Source organism: Psittacula echo (genome assembly GCF_963264785.1).
Source record: "Psittacula echo genome assembly, chromosome: 1".
In the NCBI taxonomy this organism is placed as follows: Eukaryota; Metazoa; Chordata; class Aves; order Psittaciformes; family Psittacidae; genus Psittacula; species Psittacula echo.
In genome coordinates this window covers 150,541,358-150,563,466 of record NC_137735.1, presented here as the reverse complement: position 1 = coordinate 150,563,466, position 22,109 = coordinate 150,541,358, and the positions used below count along the sequence as shown (strand labels likewise).

The window sequence follows — 22,109 nt, the reverse complement described above, 5'->3', positions numbered from 1 at the left end:
TTAGTTTTCTTTAACTAGAAGCTATTTTCAAGTGGGAGAATTCAGAACTAACTTTCGTCAGTTGTGTGTAGTTAACAAGTGTTTACTCTGGAAATGACATTCTTTTGACTACTGTCCCTAAATTTCAGGACCAGCAACAAGATTGCCAACATCTTGTCTGAACATCTGAAGCCATTTCAGAGTCTAGAAACTTTGGACTTAAGCAACAATAACATATCAGACCTAAAAATATCATCATTTCCATCGTTACAGCTCAAGTATCTGTAAGTAAAACTTATTATTACCTTTTTTTCTTTCAGGTTACTTTCAGAAAAAACTTGCTGGAAAACTTAGATTGGTAGCAGTTTGTTAAGGTACTAAACCTTCTAATTAGGTGTGCATCAAATACTTATTTCTACTTTCACCTATTGTTTCACGTAAGCTGTGACCTTGAATACATGAGTTGTTGCAACAAGTTGATGAAACAAATAGATGTGTCTCTTGAGAGAAATAATTATGTAACAAAATGAACTTATGTCCCTCATGGTTGAGCTAGTCTTGAGTTGCTTGGAGGTGGGTGGACTTTTTTGAATCTACCTTTAATCCTCATTCAGTAATGGCAATAGCAGTGCCAAAGCTATACTGAGTGAGAATAAAGTAATGGGCTTGCAACATCATATCTTCTGCCAATAACACACTCCTTCAGAATAGAACAAAATGTTGGTGGTGAAATACCATTTGACCATAGACTGAGCTGTCAAGAGCTCTAATTAATATGATAAGTGAAATTCCATTTATGAAGGAGTAGGCAGTGCAAGAGCTTTGTGTTTCACTACTTGGTATTGAGAATTTATTAAATAACTGTAAATTTAACCTTCTAGACATTGTTTCAACAGGTACATTAACAGTAACCGAATAACCTCCATGGAGCCTGGTACCTTTGACAATTTGTCTACTACACTTCAAGTATTGAAACTGAACAGGAACAAAATTTCAGCAATCCCTCAAAAGATGTTTAAACTCTCCCATCTGCAGCACCTGTAAGTGCAACCTACAATTGACTAATTGTTTTCAGGTTTTCCAAAGCACTGGCAGTGCTTGAACTTTAGCCTTTAATTTAACCAGAGGCAGAGTGAGACAGACATAGAAAACATATTACTGCAACCCTTACTAACTGCAGCTTTGTACTGAACAAAACTAGTCTTATATATTGGTGAGATGTGAATAGGCTTTGTGTTAAAATCGTGTTTGCCTATTAAAAGGGGAGGGGGGGGAAAGGCTGGAAATGGAGTCATAGCAGTATTCCTGTAAGAAAGCATTGGAAAAATACCAAGTGAAGTAAACTTAGTTTGCTACAGCAGTCTCATTTATTTTGTGCTTTCATGGTGAAATGAGGGGATATTTTATTCTTTCACAGTGAAATGAATTAATTTTCTTTCAGAAGGTATGATGAGAAGCAATATGCTTGGGTAAATAGACCTCCATCAGCTTCACTGATACAACACTGTCTATAAATGTTTTACCAAACAAATAATAAAGTTAGTTAATATGGAAAGGCTGGGGAAGTATTTTTTTTCTTAAAAAAACCCCCAAAACTTAAAGAGCACAGGTAGTTGACAAGAGGATGGGCTAGGACTGCACTTCATTAAATCCTGAATGGTTATTTTCCATATTAGATAGGAAGAGTTGAAGATGATGAACTCTTTTATGTTAACCTTGGAAGTGAAAGGTCTTAAGAACAGTGAACTGTTACGATGCTGGACACATGGAAACAGTGAACTGTTACGATGCTGGACACATGGAAACAGTGAACTTTTAGGATGCTGGATGCATAGAAACAGTGACTGTGTCTTTTCTGTATACAAATGCAGGAAGAATTTGACTCAAGCCTCAGGAGAAGAGTGTAAGACCAGTCCTGAAAATATCAGGGTTTGTTAGCAATCTTGGTAGACTTTCTGGTCTTTAGATTCAACTGAAATTTTGGAAGTTAGTGGTACTCTTGGCTAAAAAAGTTGCACTCATTCAGGATTCCATCAGTAGGCTGAGCTAGTTATGTTGAGTAGCTAATCTTCAGTGAAGGCCAAAAGTTTGTATCATCTCCTGAAAGAATTATTCAGAGGAAGAGTGGGGAAAATCTAAAGGCTATTTTTACTGAATGTTTTCCACTGCTGTTACATATTCAAACACAGAAGGTGAAGTAGGGTTCTCTATTGGGTGTCTGTTACTAGGTGGTGTTTGTATCAGGCCATCAGAGAGGAAAGATGAATTCTTACAAGACTTAGATTCTGAAAAATAATTGTGGTATAACTATGTAGAGAGAATTATTTAGGCCTTTACTTCCCACAGGAAGTAAGTTTTGGAAGGAGAGGATTCTTCTTAGTTTGATAGGATGCAGATTGATCTAAGACCTTCTTGAAGGGACAGATGATCACTCACTGCTGTATGAGGGCCTTTTCTTAGTATTGTCGAGTCCTTTCTCTTTATACTGTATAACAGTTGTTTCTAATAAATAAACTGTTACTTTAGCTAATGATGGCTAGTCTAAAATTCACTGTTATAAAAAAGTTGACATTGTTCTTTGTGCCTGTGTGAGGCGAGACTTCCCTTTTCATGTGGCTTGAAGTCAGAAAGCTGCTTGGGGTTGGTGCAGGGTTTGGAGTTAAAAAGGACCAAAGCCAAGAAGATGTTGTAAAGAGCAGGAAAATAGAAAATATTGAGTATTACTGTGACTGTGGCTTGCCATTCAGCTACTTATGCCTTATAACTCCCTTCCAGGATACGCATAGGTCCCAACTTGTAGCCTACAAGGGCTGTGTGTACTGGCCGAAGGGTGAGTGCAAAGAGCACCTGAGAAAGAGGGAAGAAACTGTAACTAATTGTGGAGAATGAGGGAGGAATGTGTAATGAATGCTTGGCTCCAGATTAAAAAAGAGAAGGATCACCCAAGATACTAAATTTTGCCTAGTTATCACAACTTAAAATGTTTAACTTCTTTCTGACTGATTACTTATTGCAACTTTAAGATAACCTTAGCAGCTCTACTGCTGGATAAATGCCGGGAAGTTGCTTTCAGTTTTGAATTTGTGAACAGGATTGACCATGACATTCTAGGTTTGCAGGGATTCTTTAAATCTGAAAATCAAGGAACTACCAAGGTCCTTGTCCTCAGTATCACAAAGGCAGAAGAGTGTTAGCATGTTTAAACATAATGCATTCCCATAAAATGTCTGATTTCTATTATATCTTGTCTCTGTTGTTTTATACGCAAGAAAAGCATTTAAATAAGGTTTGTTTCCAGAGAGGGAAGAAAGGTTGCTGGTGTGCAGGTAAACGTACTCTGCTGTAACTGTAAATTTTATTGATGCAGGGAGCTGAATCGCAACAAAATTAAAAAAATAGATGGGCTTACTTTCCAAGGACTTCCAGCTTTGAAATCATTAAAACTGCAGAGAAATGGGGTTACTAGGCTCATGGATGGTGCTTTCTGGGGATTGACCAACATGGAAGTCTTGTAAGTATCAACTTTTTGTTGATAGGTTCTGCTGACAACATATTAAGTATAATTGTACAAAATTAATAGAATTGCTTGATAAAATTAATGATGTATTTGAATTAAATTGTTCTAGTGTGCTTTGAAAAGCAGAAAGCAGTCATTGGTGAATGTGTAGGACAGCGCTGAACTTCATAAAACTCTAAATATAAATAGAGGCTGCAGCTACCTAGCCAGTATCATAAAGTCATACGTGGACCTGTGGCAAAGCACGCATGCCACGGAGTTTCTTAACATTGTCTTTTACCTGTTTGCATGTGTTTGTGTGTGTTTGTAGGCAGCTGGACCATAATAACCTAACAGAGATAACAAAAGGCTGGCTTTATGGCTTGCTGATGCTGCAGCAACTCCATCTCAGCCAAAATGCCATCAGCAGGATCAGTCCTGATGCCTGGGAATTTTGCCAAAAACTCAGTGAGCTGTGAGTAGCTTTTATTCTATTGCAGTTTTGAAAGCCAGGTACATGCCAAAGCATGAGCTTTTTACCAGTCATCTGTGAATTTTTCATAACAGTTTCCAAGGTGACAACAACTTTTTTGTATGTGAGACAGTTATATTTTGTTAAAAGGAGTTGAAGCCAACCGTGACTGCTTCATTTCACTGTAGCAGTTGTACTAAAGCTGTAACACAGTCATTTTCAAATCGGAGAAATTCATTCTGCAATAATTTGTGAATTGTTGGAAATGATACACAAGGTGTGTGGTCAAAAATGGCGTAGTAGGTTTTGTGATGCTCATAAGGGAAACAAACTTTATCCCCTGCTGAAAATTCACCTGGGTTGAACTGAGTAATAAACACTGCAGCATAAACATTAAAATGTTTTTTGTGTTGTTTTTTTTTTTTTCCTTGAATTTGCAGAGATTTGACGTTCAATCACTTATCAAGGTTAGATGATTCAAGCTTCGTTGGTTTAAGCGTGCTGGTTGGACTATACATTGGAAACAACAAAGTAAATTACATTGCTGATTGTGCCTTCAGGGGACTTTCAAGTCTACAGACTTTGTAAGTTGACAAACTCAATTTTTAAGGTCAGAAACCTTAAGGAAAACCCTTGGTGTTTATAGATTAATTTTTTTCTCTCCTGCTTCTGTCCTTATGAAATACACCAGGAGCTTTTGTTAACTTTCCCAGTTCAGCATGTGTTTTTCTTACAGTAGGATTTTTTTCTTCAGAATAGTGGGGAGAGGGAGGACTTCCTCTTTCATTAAGACTGTACACAGTGGTGGTGGCAATTATGATAAAAAGTTTCAGTAGCATTATTACGGGAAAGACACGTCTCTATTTTAAGGCAGCAAGCAGCGCTGCTACCCACAGCTTTAGGGATCTGGATCATCATTGTGTCTTAATTGAATCAACGTTTTCTCTCATGGCAGAAATAAGAAGACAAAGCTCAAACCTCTGTATTACTGTGAATGCGAAAGGTTGTCATGACTGGGCAATGCTTTAAGCGTTTGAGCATTTTTTGAAATAGCATTTCTTGAAGGGGAAGAAAGAAGTGAACTAATCGAAATATATTCTGCTACATTAAAATCTTCCAGTTACATACCAGAGACCCATCTGTTAGCCAGATAAATTAAATGGTTGTCTTTCGTTCTAGGCTTCGAAAATGGCACGCATTACTTTCAGGGATTTGCTCACATATTCACTCTTTGGGCATGTAGCAAAGATGCAGCTCAGAGGGGTGTATGCGGTGGTTTTTAAGTACACAGAGAGATACAGATCATAAAGAGAGGAAGTCTGACTTGGGAGGTGTCTAGGAGTTAAATGTCAGACTTTTCCTCCTAGATTTTTTTTTTTCGCCTCTAGCCCTACCCTGTTGATTCTTTGCTGACACACCATTCTCTTCACAAATTTTTAATCTCCTTATACTTCACAGATAATTAAGCTAGTGTTCTAGATGGTGAAGGTTGCAAAAGTGATTTGCCTAGTGTATTCTCTGTTATTATGAACTTACAAAGGCATGAGTGTATTGTGTTTTAAAGGGGCAGCAGTTCATCCTTTCCCATCCAAAGATGCTCATTCTCTTAAGATATTCCTGTATTTGAATACCCTTGTAGAGGAATGTGGGTTTGTATTCTAATGATTCCTAAGATTGCTGGCTGATCAGGTAAAGCATCTCTTAAAAAACCAAACAAAACAGCATCCTGAGCAAACAAAATATAACCCACCAGAAAGCTATTTTAGTTTTGCCTTTTTTTTTTTTTTTTTTTTTTAAAGTAATACATGCTCTTGAAGAAATACAAACTTTGTTCTTTCAAATAGCTCTTGTGGTTTGATTTTTCATGTTTTTTTGGTTTGTTTTTTTTTTTTTCCCCCTACTGCCTTAAACAGGGATCTGAAAAACAATGAAATATCATGGACTATTGAAGATATGAATGGTGCCTTCTCTGGCCTAGATAAACTTAGGAAGCTGTGAGTATTGCTACAATATTTGTATCTCATCATTCCTTTAAAAAGTTAGCTAGTTATGTGTGTTTCAAGGGATAAGCCCAACATTTAATGATGTTAAACTTTCTATAGCTGAGATGTTTAGTTTCCCCCCCCCCGGTACCATTTTGTTCTCTATGAAGTCTTCCTTTTCTATAAAATAAATTCTAGAATTTTCAAGTCAAACTGATCTGAAATATTTTAAATATTACTACTATTTATAGAAACATTACTCAAAGAATTAGGGTTTCCCATAATGGGAAGAAATAAGTGCATTGTATAACAAAAGCATAGTGACAGGGATAGTCTTTAATAAAGTAATGCAGCATCCGGTGGAATTCCATCAATTTCATTGCATTGAAATTGTCAGATGCACATCAATAAAATAAAAAGATGCTTATGTGTATACATTTAGAATAATCCATATCATTGAACTGTACACACTAAATGGCTTCTAAATCTAGACGTTTAGTCAAGAGGAACGAATTAGTGTCTTTTAGAGGTGAGACATTTTGCTGCATTGAGGAAGGGAGGTTGAATGGTGACTATTATTCTCAGTTTAGAAATAAATACTAAAAATGCAATTGTTCAGCTCAAAAAATGCTTCCATTTTATTGCATCTTTTTTGCATCATGTACTTACATTTTTCAGAGTACTCCAAGGAAACAGGATTAGATCCATTACAAAGAAAGCATTTTCTGGTTTGGATGCGCTTGAACACCTGTAAGTAGTAGAAATTCACATTTAACCCAACATTGGAAAAAATTATTTTTGATACTAATTGAAATAAAAGTAGGACTAAGAAGCTTTACTTATGACTTTGCATGAAATACACTTACCCTGCTTCCTACTGTGATCATGAGAAGGTTCTTTATTTTGGAGTTACGCTGAATATGAATTTTGGAATCAGTGCAGAAAGTGATATGTATTAAGTATGCTATAAACCTCCTTAATCCTATCTCTAGTTTTTGAGCCAGGGCATCCTTTGTATATCACTAAGATAGCAAACTATTCCTTGAGTCTTAAATATACCCAGTGTAATAAATTACTCTTTCTTTCTCTAACATTCTTTTCCTTTTTTTTTTTTTTCCCTAGAGATCTAAGTAACAATGCAATTATGTCAGTTCAAGGAAATGCATTTTCACAAATGAAGAAACTCAAAGAATTGTAAGTTTATATCTAAAGATATCACCTCTATAAAATTTATATATCCATATAATATGTAAATAAAAGCCTTGTGAGATGTTGCCTGATACAGTGATGAATTCCCAGTGTAATCTCTTTGAAGTCATGTAGGAAGGGTCAATGTAGGAATGTCAACATTTTGGGTTTTTTGTGTTTTATGTGATGACTAAGTGAGTGTGGGATAGGAGGTGTTCATTTTCTGCTACATTTGGAGTCCTTAAATCGACTGATCTCAAATAGGTAATAGACAAGGGCGACTTTGATGCAATGTGCTATAAGCTCAGCAGTGTTGTTGCTGAGCTAAAGCTTAGTGGACCAGTGAAATGCAGTGCTGTAATTCTTCTGCAAAGACCTGGTTGTCAGTGCTTGTAATTGGGTCCTTCTGTCCTGTAGTAGCAAAGGGGCAGATCTTCAGATAAGTCATGAAGTGGTACTGGGAAGAATGTATTCTTCTAAAGAGTTTTGGGGTTTTTTTTGTTCTTTGACCCTCTTTTTCAGTTGATCAACACAAAAAAACACTGTCACCATTCCCTGTGTTTTGAGCACAGCCAATTCTTCCTCTTGCATATATCTTATGTCTCCTCTCTTTCATATCAGCCTTCTCTAGTCAGATCTTTTGTCCTGAGCAGCTGCTCTGTAAATAATCTGACAAAAAAATAAAGAATAGCTAAAAGATGTTGCTCTCATTATGAGTAGAAACTTGACTGAAGCTTGTCTGGAACTTTTAATTTGTGTTCTCCAGACTCCTGTGAAATATCACCCTAGAAGTTGGCTCCCTACTTCATCTAATGGTATTACTCTATGTTGGGTGCCATAGAGAAACTGACGAGCCTTATGTATTTCATGGAATCATAGAACAGCTGAGGTTGGAACAGACTTCAGGTCATCTGCTCTTTTGTGAATGAATATAATTACTTTTTCTTAGGCATTTAAACACCTCAAGTCTCTTGTGTGACTGCCAGTTAAAATGGCTACCACAGTGGATGTCAGAGAACAACTTTCAGAGCTTTGTAAATGCCAGTTGTGCCCATCCTCAGTTGCTAAAAGGGAGAAGTATTTTTACTGTCAGTCTGGACGGGTTTGTCTGTGGTGAGTATAGTCTTATGTTCATTCATTCCATAGAACAAATATTGCTGAATGCCTTGATTTTTATTGTGGTTTCTTTGATACATTTTAGTTTCTCTAATAAAATGGAAAGGATTTAATATTTGTTAACATTTTCTTCTCTGTTCCCAAACTGTGATGTAGATGCTCAAAGCTTGTGGCTTTGTATGAGATGGGGACTGATGGTTTTCTGACTTCTATTTCATGTACAGCTTGCTTATATAGTATATAGCATAGCACGCAAAGGAAAGCTCAATGGTTTGTGGTAGTAAGTGTATATGCCCCTAGATTTAAAAGATGGATATTGTTTAGCTAACTGTCATTTTCAAGTGAGACATATTTTGGCAAACTTGAGGTACAATTTTTGGTTTTGATTGTTTGTAAATTATTTTCATACTTCATCTGTCTCAAAGTTATTCCAGAGCTGAGAAAATCTGAAGGTAAAATAGCTGTAATAGCCTCTGCTCTGACCTTTTTTATGTGTGCTTGTTGTCTACTTTGAGAAAATACTTGGACCATGTGAGCTATTGCCTGTATGTAAGCTGTATTTTAAAACATCTGATTACCATAGTACTGACATTTTGTATTTCAGTATGCCAGATAGTAAATGCTAGTGAAATATTTTTACTTCAAGACTTGAAAATTTGAGGTGATAGCAAAATTTGTCTATTTAGTAACATTCACTATCACCTATGTTACGTTCTCTATTTCAAAGTGAAGCTGAGCATTCAGAATAAAAATGTGTGAGTACTCTTGATACATTAAGTGGGAATTTTGAAAATATCAAGAAATAGAAATCTAACTGGATTTCATGTATTTTTGTGGTATACATTTTTTTCTTGTTACTAAAGAAAATTCAAACTTTATATTCTTTAGAGACAAAACAGTAGTCATATTGTCTTACTAACTTTCCTCTGCTAGCAGATATGACTGCTTAATTGTTACTGTTGCTACTTGTACCCTTTTTCAGTGGCAAAGCAGGCACAGAATAGAAAATAGGGTACAAAAATGTTGTTTTCTTTCTTCCTATTAGCAATGAAATTTTTAGTATATTAATGTTAAATAGTGAATAGATTGTGTATAATCTAACTACTGCTGAAAAGGAAATGTTGACATGATACAGGAAATTACAGATTACTGGATAGCTAATGGAGTACATATGAAGTATAAATCCTTATTTATGAGAAACTCTTTCTGGCAAGAAATTAAATTAGGGGATTTAAATATATATCTCTTATTTGTTAAACCATGGGGGATTGTGATCTTTCTTTTAGCTGCTGAATGCCAGTTTTAATGAATTAATTTCAAACCCTTTAAGATATATTAGCAAAAAGGGATGTACATTGAATAGATAAAGTAATTATCATGCAGAAGAAAGTAGAATCTCTTAATACAAAAAACATTGCCAGTCTTATCCTCCTAGAGTGTTTGTCTGTATTCTGTAGCATGGGCTTATTTAAGTGACCTTTTCATTCCCCCTTCCTGCCAAATAATTAAGGTTTTAAAATATTTTGTTATTCCATTGATGGTACAGATAAAACAGAATGAAGTATCTTCTGTCCTTTCACAAGGGTAATTTAAGTCCCCCATGACAAACTATGCGATTTGCAAACTGAGTTGATAATTTCACTGACTTTGCACAGGGATAACAGAGTAAAACGTCGTAAATACTTAAGATGAGAAGCACGGAAACTGAATGACTTGGGAGATTTCTAAGGCCCATGCTTGGTGTCCCAGATCAGGAGACATGTTGCCAGGTTGCTGGAGCACAGCTCCAGACATGCAAGTGTTCTGCAGGCAACTCAAGTTCAGGCTGTCTACACATCTCATTTTCTTTTGTAATACACAAGGCAGAGGAAATAATGCTTTGACCCTGGTATGTTCCCAAACAAGTGAGATGTAAGGAGGTAAAGGGGCTAGGTAACACCTGACTCTCTGCAGTGCAGGCGTGGTCTGTGGTAAGCAGCATTTGGAGCTTGGGGCTTTTCCTGCAGTCTCTGAAGTTTGGGTTTATGTCTGTCGGGAGGTTGGAGACGTCTTGAAAATGGAGAATATGCTAAGGCTTTTTGTGAGACCAGTTATTTAATTGCCCCCTCCTTTTGTACATATAATGTACACATAATTGACAGAACAAATAATTCATAAGGAAACTAACTCTGTAAACTCACAAAATGGCACTTTGAAGGTAACTCATCAACAGTAAAGGGACCTCAAAAACCAAATTTGTTGAAATGCTTTTATGCTGCCCTGGGATATTCAGCACTGCTGTGTTTGTAAGGTGAACCAAACAGCCACAAATCACTAGAACAGTGGCTTTTGTACATGATTGTTTTTTGTGGGTTTGGGGAAAACCGTTGACTTTAACTTGCAGTTTGTGATGGCAGAAGAGCTATGCTTTCAATAAAGAAAAACTAACAGCAGCCTGAGGTGTTGTAAAGATGAAGAGTAGGCTTCATGACTGACATTCATAATAGTTCTTAGGGATGTCAGGGGGTAGTGCTTTCCTCTTCGGTGCTGCTGTTGAGCAAACTGTACACACAGGCTGCTTTTAAATGTGCTTTCTCTTCAATAAGAGATTTCTCGGCACAATAAATTCATAAACATGGCATGTATAAATGCCCTAAGGCTAACAAAATTTAAAAAGAAAGCATTCTGTATCCATTTTATAAATATTTACCTGACTTTTCTCTCAAACTTATAAAACAAGGCTTACAAATGCTTTCTTAAGAGTCCTCAGGCCTCACATATGTATTTTTTTTCCTCTTCCTCTGTGTTCCTTTTCATTTTCTCCCTTCCGTTCAGATGACTTTCCTAAACCACAGATCACTGTCCAGCCAGAAACCCAGTCGGCAATCAAAGGCGCCAATTTGAGTTTTGTATGTTCAGCAGCCAGCAGCAGTGATTCCCCAATGACTTTTGCATGGAAGAAAGACAATGAATTACTACAAGATGCTGAAATGGAGAATTATGCGCACCTCCGGGCACAGGGTGGTGAAGTGATGGAATACACTACCATCCTTCGACTGCGCAATGTTGAATTCAGTAATGAAGGGAAATACCAGTGCGTTATTTCAAATCATTTTGGTTCATCCTACTCTGTCAAAGCCAAACTTACAGTAAACAGTAAGTATGTTACTTTTTGCTTGTGGACTTAAAGCAGAAGGATTTTAATCAAGATATGTAAACATAGTTTTTCCTGTCCTCAACTGCATCTTTTAGAAGACCTCTTAATAAGATGAGGTTATTTTTTTTAGATATATCTAGTTCTAAGATCATAATTCATTTTTAAAATCTGATCCCTTTGTGCTTAACTGTAGTATAGGAAAAAGCAAATAAGAGACCCAACTCATAGTAAATCTGACAAATTCTTTGTAACAAGATGGAAAAATATTAATCTTTTCTTCGCAGGAGGTAAGTCTATACTCTGTTGCAATGGTTGGAAATTTGGCTGTTGCAATGGTTGTTGCAAACGATGGAAAGATCATGTAGTAGGAGGCTGTTAGCAGAAACGCAATTTTTTCATCTAGGCAGTCTCATACAGCTCCTTCCCTTTCTCTTTGATGGCTACTGAGAAATTGAGGTTGTATGCTTCTCTGGGATTTTTAGACTCAAGAAGGGTTTTAAGAAAATGCTTGCAAAAAAGGAAAAGTATGTTTGATTTATTCATTTTGGTATCAATAACTTCTCTGTAGTGCTGCCTTCATTTACAAAGATCCCCATGGACTTGACCATTCGTGCTGGGGCAATGGCACGTTTGGAATGTGCTGCAGTTGGGCATCCTGTCCCACAGATTGCGTGGCAGAAAGATGGTGGAACAGATTTTCCTGCAGCGCGCAAGAGGCGCATGCATGTCATGCCTGAAGATGACGTGTTCTTTATTGTTGATGTCAAGATTGAGGACACAGGTGTTTATAGCTGCACAGCTCAAAACACTGCTGGAAGCATTTCAGCTAATGCAACGTTAACAGTGCTAGGTAAGACATTAGCAATCCTTACTGGCATAATCTGTTTTAAAAACAGCAGTTGATTAAAAATAGCAATTTTATGGAAGTGCAGTTTAGAAATAAAAATACTGTAATTTGTATTGACACATAGATGAGAAATATGCACTCCAGCACACAATTACTATTGTGATGAAAAATAATGGAAGTTAATTTTATTTCTTAGAGTGTACACAATGTTTGATATGTGGGGGCTGCTAGAGATGGGAGATTTTGTTTAACTTGTTAATTTCCTTATGTTTTGTTAAAAATCTTTCATGTCATTCTCTGCAATCTTGAGGATGTATGATTTATTTTTTTTACCTTCTAGGGTAATCAAGTGTCTCGGTCTGATCAATTGACAAGTAAACTGTGGGCTCTAAGATCAGATTCCTTGAGTGTATTTTTTTTTTTTTTTGAGAATGACAGTAAACTTCATTAGACCTTACTGATGCATTTAGTTTAGCTTTTCCTCCTGAGATGTGAAGGAAAAGGATGTATTCCCATTCTTGCAAGGTCATTTAGAATATAAGGCTTATGCTTTCTTTTCAGAAACGCCATCATTTTTGCGGCCTTTGCTGGATCGAACTGTAACAAAAGGTGAAACTGCAGTTTTGCAGTGTATTGCTGGTGGTAGCCCTCCACCCCGACTAAACTGGACTAAGGATGACAGCCCTCTCGTGGTAACAGAAAGACATTTCTTTGCTGCGGGCAATCAGTTACTAATTATTGTGGATACAGATGCAGAAGATGCTGGAAAATATACTTGTGAAATGTCTAATACGCTTGGAACAGAACGAGGCAACATCCGTCTTAATGTAATTCCTACTCCCACCTGCGATTCTCCTCAAAACATTGCCCCATCACTTGATGATGATGGATGGGCCACAGTGGGCATTGTGATCATAGCTGTGGTTTGCTGTGTGGTGGGCACTTCCTTGGTGTGGGTGGTCATCATCTACCACACCAGACGGAGAAATGAAGATTGCAGCATCACAAATACAGGTGTGTAAACTGAAGGCTTCCCTTGGAAAGGAAAAGAAAATACTTGTGGTTGCTTTGCAATGACTTTATTGTAGGAATATTTGTGTGCTTTGACTCAGAGTCTGAAGAGTGAATTACTTGTTACCTTCAACGCTTTGCTGACAAGTCTAAAAGTGCTTCTACAAACTCTTTAAGTGTGCTGATGCCTTTTGTGTGTGTTTTGCTTCTCCACAGATGAAACAAATTTGCCTGCTGACATTCCAAGTTACCTGTCATCCCAGGGAACACTGGCTGAAAGGCAGGATGGATATGGTTCATCTGAAAATGGCAGTCATCATCAATTCCTCACATCTTCTGTGGGAGGGTATTTCTTGCAGCAGAGGGACAGTAATGGTAGGTGTAAAATGCTAAGATTTTCTATGTTGCTTGAGTAGCTGCAGGTTGGCTATTGTCTTTCTAACTAGTAGAAATAACACTAAAGAAACACTGAAACTTAAGTAAGGATATGAATTTTATTGCTTGGGATTGCTTCAATGACATAACAGTAAGTAGATTCTGGTCATCCAAATGATGTTATGGCTTTGCTTAAGTCATTACGTTATTCTCTAGTCTTGAGAGTAAATCTAAATCTTGTTTCCAAAACAAGAGTGTCCAAAAGGAATTACAACAGCAAGTCTTCTTCTTTTGTAGCTTGGAAAGGATACTGTTAATGAAGTGTAGGCATTTGTGGTAATATCAGTATAATTAAACTTTCCTGTTAGAGAAGTTAGTAGGGTCAAAGTTAGTAAAGAATTTAGGGTGATTGCAAGTTAAAAGCTGCAGTACCTAATACTTGTATGCCCAGCACGTGAGAATCCAGAACATACCTGGATTAGGGAGGAAAAGGCACCTTGCTAGAAAGGGGTTGGAGTCAAGATACACTCAGGAGTTGGGGCAAGAGGAAATGAAGCAGTAATGAGATAGTTTTGCAGTATAGTGAGAGGAGTAGCCTCTGTGTCCAATGTCCACAGCCTTCAGGCACTGTTGATCTTAAAGTCAATATAGCTGCTGGTGCAGTGAGTGACTCCCTCAGATTCTTCTATCTGAGACTTTCTTACTAGAACTCTGTGCTTTGAAGGGTGGCTGTGTGGCAGAGCATGAACCTGGCTTCCAGTGCTTTGGAGGAAGTCAGTCTCTGCTTCTGATCCCCATGATTGCATTTGTTCTGTTATCCAGAAACTGTGTAATAAAGCACATCTTAACACTTGCTAGAACTAGAATTCTTACCGAAAGATTAGGTTAAACTTAAACAAGCTCTAAATACACTATGAAATCTAGTTAAACAGATAGGGTTCTCAAAAGAACAAAACTTAAGAACCTATAACCTGAAGCTTCAGGAAGGACCTTCTGCAAGTAATAGAGGAGCCAACAAGGAGAGCTGCCATGCTTGACCTCGTGCTCACCAACAGGGAAGGGCTTGTTGGAAATGTGATGCTCCAGGGCAGCCTTGCTTGTAGCGATCCTGAGATGGTCGAGCTCTTGATCCTCAGGACAGTGAGAAGAGCGTGCAGCAAGCTCACTGCCCTGGACTTCAAGAGAGCAGACTTTGGCCTCTTCAGGAGCCTGCTTAGTAAGGTTCCATGGGATACAGCCCTAGAGGGCAGGGGGACCCAAGACTCTTGGTTGTTGTTCAAGGATCACCTGCTCCAAGCTCAGGAGTGTTGTATTCCAACTAGAAGGAAGTGCAGCAGGAGGGCCAGGAGACCTCCTTGGATGGATAAGGAGCTGCTCAGGAAAATTCAAAGGAAAAAAGAGGCTTATAGAAGGTGGAAGCAAGGACAGGTGGCCTGGGAAGGATACAGGGATGTTATCTGGGAAGCTAGGGGTCAGGTGAGGAAAGCTAAGGCCCAGTTAGAATTGAACTTGGCTAGGGATGTTAAGGATAGCAGGAAGGGATTCTATAGGTATGTAGGGAATAAAAGACAGACTAGGGACAACGTAGGCCCCCTCTGGAAGATAGTGGGAGAACTAGCTACCCTGGATTTGGAGAAGGCTGAGATTCTTAATGACTTCTTTGCCTCGGTCTTCACTGACAAAGTCTCTGACCACACCACCCAAGTCTTGGAAGGCGGACACAGGGACTGTAAGAATGAAGACCCTAGGCCCACTGGAGGAGAGGATCTGGTTCGAGACCAACCTAAGAACCTGAACGTACACAAATCCATGGGACGTGATGAAATCCATCCACAGGTCCTGAAGGAGCTGGCGAATGAAGTTGCTAAGCCACTGACCATCATATTTGAAAGATCATGGCAGTCAGGTGAAGTTCCTGATGACTGGGAAAAGGGAAATATAACCCCCATTTTCAAGAAGGAGAAAATGGATGACCCAGGGAATTACAGACCAGTCAGTCTCACCTCTGTGCCTGGCAAAATCTTGGAGCAGATTCTCCAGGAAGGCATGCTAAGGCACATGAAAAACAAGGAGGTGGTTGGTGACAGCCAGCATGGCTTCACTAAGGGGAAATCCTGCCTGACCAATTTGGTGGCCTTCTATGATGGGGCTAAGGAACTGATGGACAGGGGCAGAGCAGTTGACATCATCTACCTGGATTTGTGCAAAGTGTTCGACACTGTCCCACATGACATCCTTGTCTCTAAATTGGAGAGACATCAATTTGATAGGTGGACCACTCGGTGGATAAAGAACTGGCTGGATGGCCGCACGAAGAGAGTTGTGGTCAATGGCTCGATGTCCGGCTGGAGACCGGTAACGAGTGGTGTCTCTCAGGGATCGGTGTTGGGACCGGTCTTGTTCAACATCTTTGTCAGTGACATGGACAGTGGGATTGAGTGCGCCCTCAGCAAGTTTGCCGATGACACCAAGCTGTGTGGTTCGATTGATACGCCGGAGGGAAGGAATGGCATCCAGAGGGACCTCGTGAGGTGGGCTGATGCCAACCTGATGAAGTTTAACCATGCCAAGTGCAAGGTCCTACACCTGGGTGGGAGCAATCCCAGGCACGGCTACAGGTTGGGCAGAGAAGAGATTCAGAGCAGCCCTGTGGAGAAGGACATGGGGGTGTTGGTTGATGAAAAAATGAACATAAGCCAGCTTCAGTGTGCACTCGCAGCCCAGAAAGCCAACCGTATCCTGAGCTGCATCAAGAGGAGCATGACCAGCAGGTCGAGGGAGGTGATCCTGCCCCTCTACTCTGCTCTCGTGAGACCTCACTTGGAGTATTGCGTGCAGTTCTGGTGTCCTCAACATAAAAAGGACATGGAACTGTTGGAACAAGTCCAGAGGAGGGCCATGAGGATGATGAGGGGACTGGAGCACCTCCCGTATGAAGATAGGCTGAGAAAGTTGGGGCTGTTGAGCCTGGAGAAGAGAAGGCTGCGTGGAGACCCCATAGCAGCCTTCCAGTATCTGAAGGAGGGCTATAGGGATGCTGAGGAGCGACTCATCATTAGGGACTGTAGTGACAGGACAAGGGGTAACGGGTTCAAACTTAAACAGGGGAAGTTTAGATTGGATATAAGGAAGAAATTCTTTACTGTGAGGGTGGTGAGGCACTGAAATGGGTTGCCCAGGGCGGCTGTGGATGCTCCATCCTTGGTGGTGTTCAAGGCCAGGTTGGACAGAGCCTTGGGTGACATGGTTTAGTGTCAGGTGTCCCTTCCCATGGCAGGGGGGTTGGAACTAGATGATCTCAAGGTCCTTTCCAACCCTAACTATTCTATGATTCTACGAAAGACCATACACTGACATGTCAATTTTATTTTTAAGGCATTTGCCACCTAGATAATGGCAGTGAAACAGACTTGGATGGTGTTGCAGATCCATTCCTATGCCACTATCTGGGGACTTCAGGGACCTTGTATTTAAAAGGAAACACATATGGCTCTGAGGCCTTTGAAGCATACAGTGCAAGTAAGTTGGTAGCAGGTGGATGTTTTAGTCCTGATTCGAATTTGTGCTATAATGAATCTATATCAAAGCAGTTTTTCATTTTCTTTAGGTTGCAGCCCTGACCAAAGAACAGCATGCCTGGACCCTTTTGAGTCTGGATATTTAAAGAAAAAGGAATGCCATCAATACTCATCTCCACTGGAAGATCCCTTTGACCAGTGCGTTGGCATTATTGGAATGCAGGCTACGAGTAGCAGATTGATTAACTCCATTTATACTCAAAATGAAGGAACTGGACTAAAAGGCAGAAGTCTGAACTCAGACACATTTGATTTCAACAGACGTTTGGAATCCTCATCTATTATCAGTAACAGCACTTTCATGGGTATGTTTTAACTTTTTTTTCAAGTTGCTGGCATTCTTGCTGTCTTGTTTCCTAGTTCCAACATTAAGCACAACTGATTAGAATCATAGAATAGTTAGAGTTAGAAAGGACCTTAAGATCATCTAGTTCCAACCCCCCTGCCGTGGGCAGGGACACCTCCTGCTAAACCATGCCACCCAAGGCCTCATCCAACCTGGCCTTGAACACCACCGTCAGGGATGGAGCATTCACAACCTCCCTGGGCAACCCATTCCAGTGCCTCACCACCCTCACAGTAAAGAACTTCTTCCTTATATCCAATCTAAACTTCCCCTGTTTAAGTTTGAACCCATTACCCCTTGTCCTATCACTACAGTTGCTAGTGAAGAGTCCCTCTCTAGCATCCTTGAAGGCCCCCTACTCAGCTTTTTCTTTCCCAGTCCTATAGTAGGTAATTTTGTAGTAGTGTTTAGATGCGCATATAGCTAGCATTGTGAAAAAACTGATTTTTTATAATTTTGCTTGAGCTGCTTTTCATGGGTATCTGTGAATTTAGTAAGATAATACAGTGTGTGGAAAAGAAATACTTTAGAAAGAAGGAGAGGAAAGACAGGAAGTAGCTGAGGAAAGGCAGTTTGAGAGTTCTCTTTAACATTTTGCGTATGTTTTTGTGTTCTTGTTTTCTTCCCTGCTCTCTTCCTCCCTGAGTAACTTGTGATACCGCAGTATTTCTTTTTCAAGGCTCACGCAGCTGAACTGTACATGTAGGCTCACTGTCTTTCCACTACAGTGCATGAGCCTGATTGGATGCCCCAGAAATCAGGGTCCTCTCTGGATCCTACCAGAAGATAGGAGATTTGCCCTATCCTGTGTTGTAAATGGAGCAGCTTGGGGCTAGATCAGAAGCAGAACTGACTCATGTCAAAGTATTCAGGTCAAACATGGTAGTCAAGTGAGGTGGTTTGCCTCTGGGTGTAACTATGAGCCCTGTTCTACTTCTCAGGAAACCTGACATATAAGAACCGTTAAATACAACATCCCAAATGTTTGAAGTGAACAGCAACAGAAAAGTGATTATGGTAAAACTGCGTAATGAGCGTATTTAGATTATCAGGAGATCTTAATAGCTCACATTTACATAAAAATCTCATCAGTGGTGTGATTCTCATCTTCTATCTTAATATAGCTGGCAGATTTCCATAAATGTTAGCATACTTACTGAAATACACCTTAACAAACTTCAGGCATACCAGAATACATCTAGTATGCCTGAAGGTCCATCTTGGGACCTTTCACATTAGGCAGAAGGTATGCAAGGGTTCAGGGTGGGTTGGGAGACTTGAACTCCAGTATGTGAGGATATATTGTATTACATGATGAGCCAGAACTGTTTACTCTTCAAAGTCAGGCACTGTGGAAAGATGCCCTCTCTACCCCTCCTTTGTTGTCTTTCTCATGGTGTGTATGACAAAATAGCTCCTGAACCTTAATTCAGGGCTTATGATTTTAACGCAGATTGCAGGGAGAGGTAAGGGGAAGAAGAGCATTATTTTACCTTTTAAATTCCCTAAATTTTGGATCTTGGTATGGTTGGTTGGTTTAAAATGCATATAAACTCACATACTGCTTTCATCCCTGTGATATCTGTGCACCAAGTGCAGCCCTAGTACCCTGGATTGTCTCCTGTCTGGTGTGTCAGCATGGTTGATCAAGGCCTGGGTCTGCTGATCCTGCGAGGGAGCCAGGGGGAATGTGCATCACTGGGCTCTTTGTTCTCAGGAGGTGGGGAGGGAGGTATGAGTTCTGAAGTTTTCCCCCTTCGAAATCCAGATGATTGGACTCTAAAACATTACAGATGCCATGACATCTGGCAGAGGCCCTGAAACTACACACAGCCTCCTCCTGGCTGCCTGCCACTATTGCTGTGGTGGGACTGTGCAGATGGGGCTTTACCATGTCTCCTGGAGAAAGCAGTTCTACTATATGTGGGTATACCCAGGAGTTAATGCAGCCTCAAGGGTTCATGTTTCCGTCTCCTCTAAAAATCTACGCACAGCTACTTTATATTGTCAGTTCTCTGAGGTACTGCTCCACCCAACTTATATCATCGTTGCCGTGGATGCTTCATAGTCATTGGCACTCATCACTCAAATAGCCTATGGTTAGATCTTGGAGGTGGTGGCTTTGGAAGAAGTCGTGATAGGTTTCTTGTCTTCAGTTGTAGATTTGCTTCTTCAGCCTCATTATCTTCAAATTCATCCCACTTTTGCCTCTAAAATCACAATTACAGTTGGCATTAACATCACTGTTGATTCATGACCCAGAAAGTTCACAGTTTTGAGTTTGTTTTTTTTAAGGACAGGATTCATTTGTAGCTTTGGTGCTGTGAGGAACATACTTTCATATTGTGTCAGGAGCCAAGCTGCTCTGTAAATCCTTCATGCAAATATGGACTTTGTCCAAATTCTGTCCAAATCCATTTTTATAACTTCTCAAATTAGTTTTACTTGAAATCTTTGCTTCTAGCAACTAAGCAAAACTAGAATTACGGCTTTTTGGGTGTAAAATTTATTAACAACTCTAGTGGTAAGGTATTAATAAAACCAGAGCTCTTCAAAATCAGCCTGTGGCACATTGTCTTCTGAAAATAAGTCTTTTGAGAGTCATTTACAGACACTATGACTTGTGACAGCCATATCTTTCTTCATTGAAAAAAGAGAAGGCCCTTCATGCAGTGGTGTTGACACTCACACCTTCCCAGTGGTAAAGAGTGACAGGCACTCTTAATTATTTTCTGACTAGTGAATCCATATAATTATTAATAAAGGTTCAACTGATATGCCAGTTTTTCTTTGAGCTACATCTGTTCTAGCCAGTAATGGGCAAAGAGATGATGAACAGGTGTGAATGGAGATTTTGACTGGTGGGACCTTTATTATTAATGGGAGATGCTAGCCAGTAAAAGATGGTTGTAGCATTTGGGTTGCACAGTGGGAGGATGTTGTATAATCCTACACATGTTGAGGGTATATTTTTTTAATACATCTTCTTATTTTTGCTGAACTGCATGGCAGATTTCATGTGCTGTTTATTCACTGAAGAAGAAAACAGGGAGACTGTTGTGAATTTTGCATTAAAAAGTGCCTTGTGATATATATGTTTGCAGTTTGGTTGGTGTGCCCCCCTTCTACCTCACCACCCTTCCCAAAGAAAAACGAGAATGGAATAGGCATGAAAACAACTGTAATGAAGTTATGAGTGGCTATACATTTCTTTGGAAACGTCTTTAATGTCTCAGGTGGCAGAACCTTGCCATATACTTGTGATCCCACTGATTTTTTCTTTTAAGGGGTAAAATCAGTTAAGTAAAATCTCACCTTGGTGATCTGCTTGCATTAAGGATTGCATTCTGACGTGCAGCCCGTAGTGAGACAGGGAGCTGTTAGCATCGGTATTTCTGTACTTACCTATTTACTGTCTTTCAGGAACGTTTGGAAAGCCTTTATGGAGGCCTCAGCTGGACTCTCTCTCAAGTTGTAGGCAGCCAGCAAATTGCCAACCAAAACCTTCTTGTAATAATCCTCATGCCTCATTGGACTTAGATGCAGAGGCAGATGAAGATGGAAAGGAAAGGACAGTTTCTAGAGGAGAAAATAGCATTTACACTTACAAACAGTCCTTTGAAAACTTTAGGACTTCTACTTTTCAATCCTGTGATTTGGATACGTAGCTCCTTTTGGACCTGCCTTTGATTTCGGGAACCAAAGACATCCTTCGACATACTACTACCTCAGTGTGGAATTTTATTTAAAAAGGGTATAAGGAAAGGAAGAAGGGAAGAAAGAAACCACATGATGCTATGAATTCAGAACAAAATAAATGCATTTTTATTCGAATAAAGCAAAATTGCCAAAATGTTCTACTTTTTTATACAGGGAAGACAATATAAAAATATTATATTTCTAATTATTTTATAGCTTTGTTTTATGCAAATAATATCTTTTGTAAATTAATGGTGTAAATAATACAGCATATGTATTTCTATGTCAGACTTCATTTTATAGAGATGAGTAGTAAGCATTCTAATTTTGTACTGTTACTTGTACCTTTTTACAAATGGAAACTCCATGCTGTTTGCAGGTATCATGCATCTTATTTGCACATTACTTTTAATAAAATATGCTGCCATGTGGTCTCTGACCCACATTAGTGTATGAAGAATGAAAAGCATGACTTACGTTTGTAGGTAACATTGCATATGTAGGTGCCCTCCACTGCATGTTTGCACCTTTAATTGACTCAAACTGGCTTCAGATGTACTGTGTTAAGTTCAGCTTCTAGGAGTGGGTGTGGTCCTGCCACAGCTACCAGTAGGGTGGGTTGAAGCTATTTGTGCCAAAAGTAAGTATGCAAATCTTCCGCTTTGTGAATTCCCACTACCAGATATGTGTGCACACATTCTCAGTTTTAATGCATTCAAGGCTACTGTAGTAACAACAATCTGCCCATGCCTGTATGCAGAGAGAGTGCATGCATCTGCTGAAGGATATGCACAGTAGATGCACAAATCTGTACCAAACTGTTCAGTAAAAGAATTAAGAAGACTGGATATCTGCCTGGTAGCATCACTCTTTCCCAGCTGGCT

General features: G+C 39.4%; 1 protein-coding gene across 1 annotated transcript in view; it reads left to right on the top strand.

Annotated features, from left to right (window-relative positions):
* LRIG3 (leucine rich repeats and immunoglobulin like domains 3) overlaps positions 1-21,194 on the top strand; it is a gene marked incomplete at both ends in the record, with an annotated part of 42,092 nt that extends 20,898 nt beyond the window's left edge. The window contains 16 exons of the mRNA XM_080635063.1: positions 129-263; positions 876-1,019; positions 3,347-3,490; positions 3,807-3,950; positions 4,388-4,531; positions 5,861-5,941; positions 6,608-6,679; positions 7,052-7,123; positions 8,067-8,230; positions 11,048-11,368; positions 11,938-12,219; positions 12,778-13,230; positions 13,444-13,602; positions 16,978-17,121; positions 17,210-17,485; positions 20,950-21,194. Of these exons, the coding sequence (XP_080491189.1) occupies positions 129-263; positions 876-1,019; positions 3,347-3,490; positions 3,807-3,950; positions 4,388-4,531; positions 5,861-5,941; positions 6,608-6,679; positions 7,052-7,123; positions 8,067-8,230; positions 11,048-11,368; positions 11,938-12,219; positions 12,778-13,230; positions 13,444-13,602; positions 16,978-17,121; positions 17,210-17,485; positions 20,950-21,194 (2,980 nt within the window). The remainder of the gene's footprint in view (positions 1-128; positions 264-875; positions 1,020-3,346; positions 3,491-3,806; positions 3,951-4,387; positions 4,532-5,860; positions 5,942-6,607; positions 6,680-7,051; positions 7,124-8,066; positions 8,231-11,047; positions 11,369-11,937; positions 12,220-12,777; positions 13,231-13,443; positions 13,603-16,977; positions 17,122-17,209; positions 17,486-20,949) is intronic.
* Between the last annotated feature and the right edge of the window lie 915 nt (positions 21,195-22,109).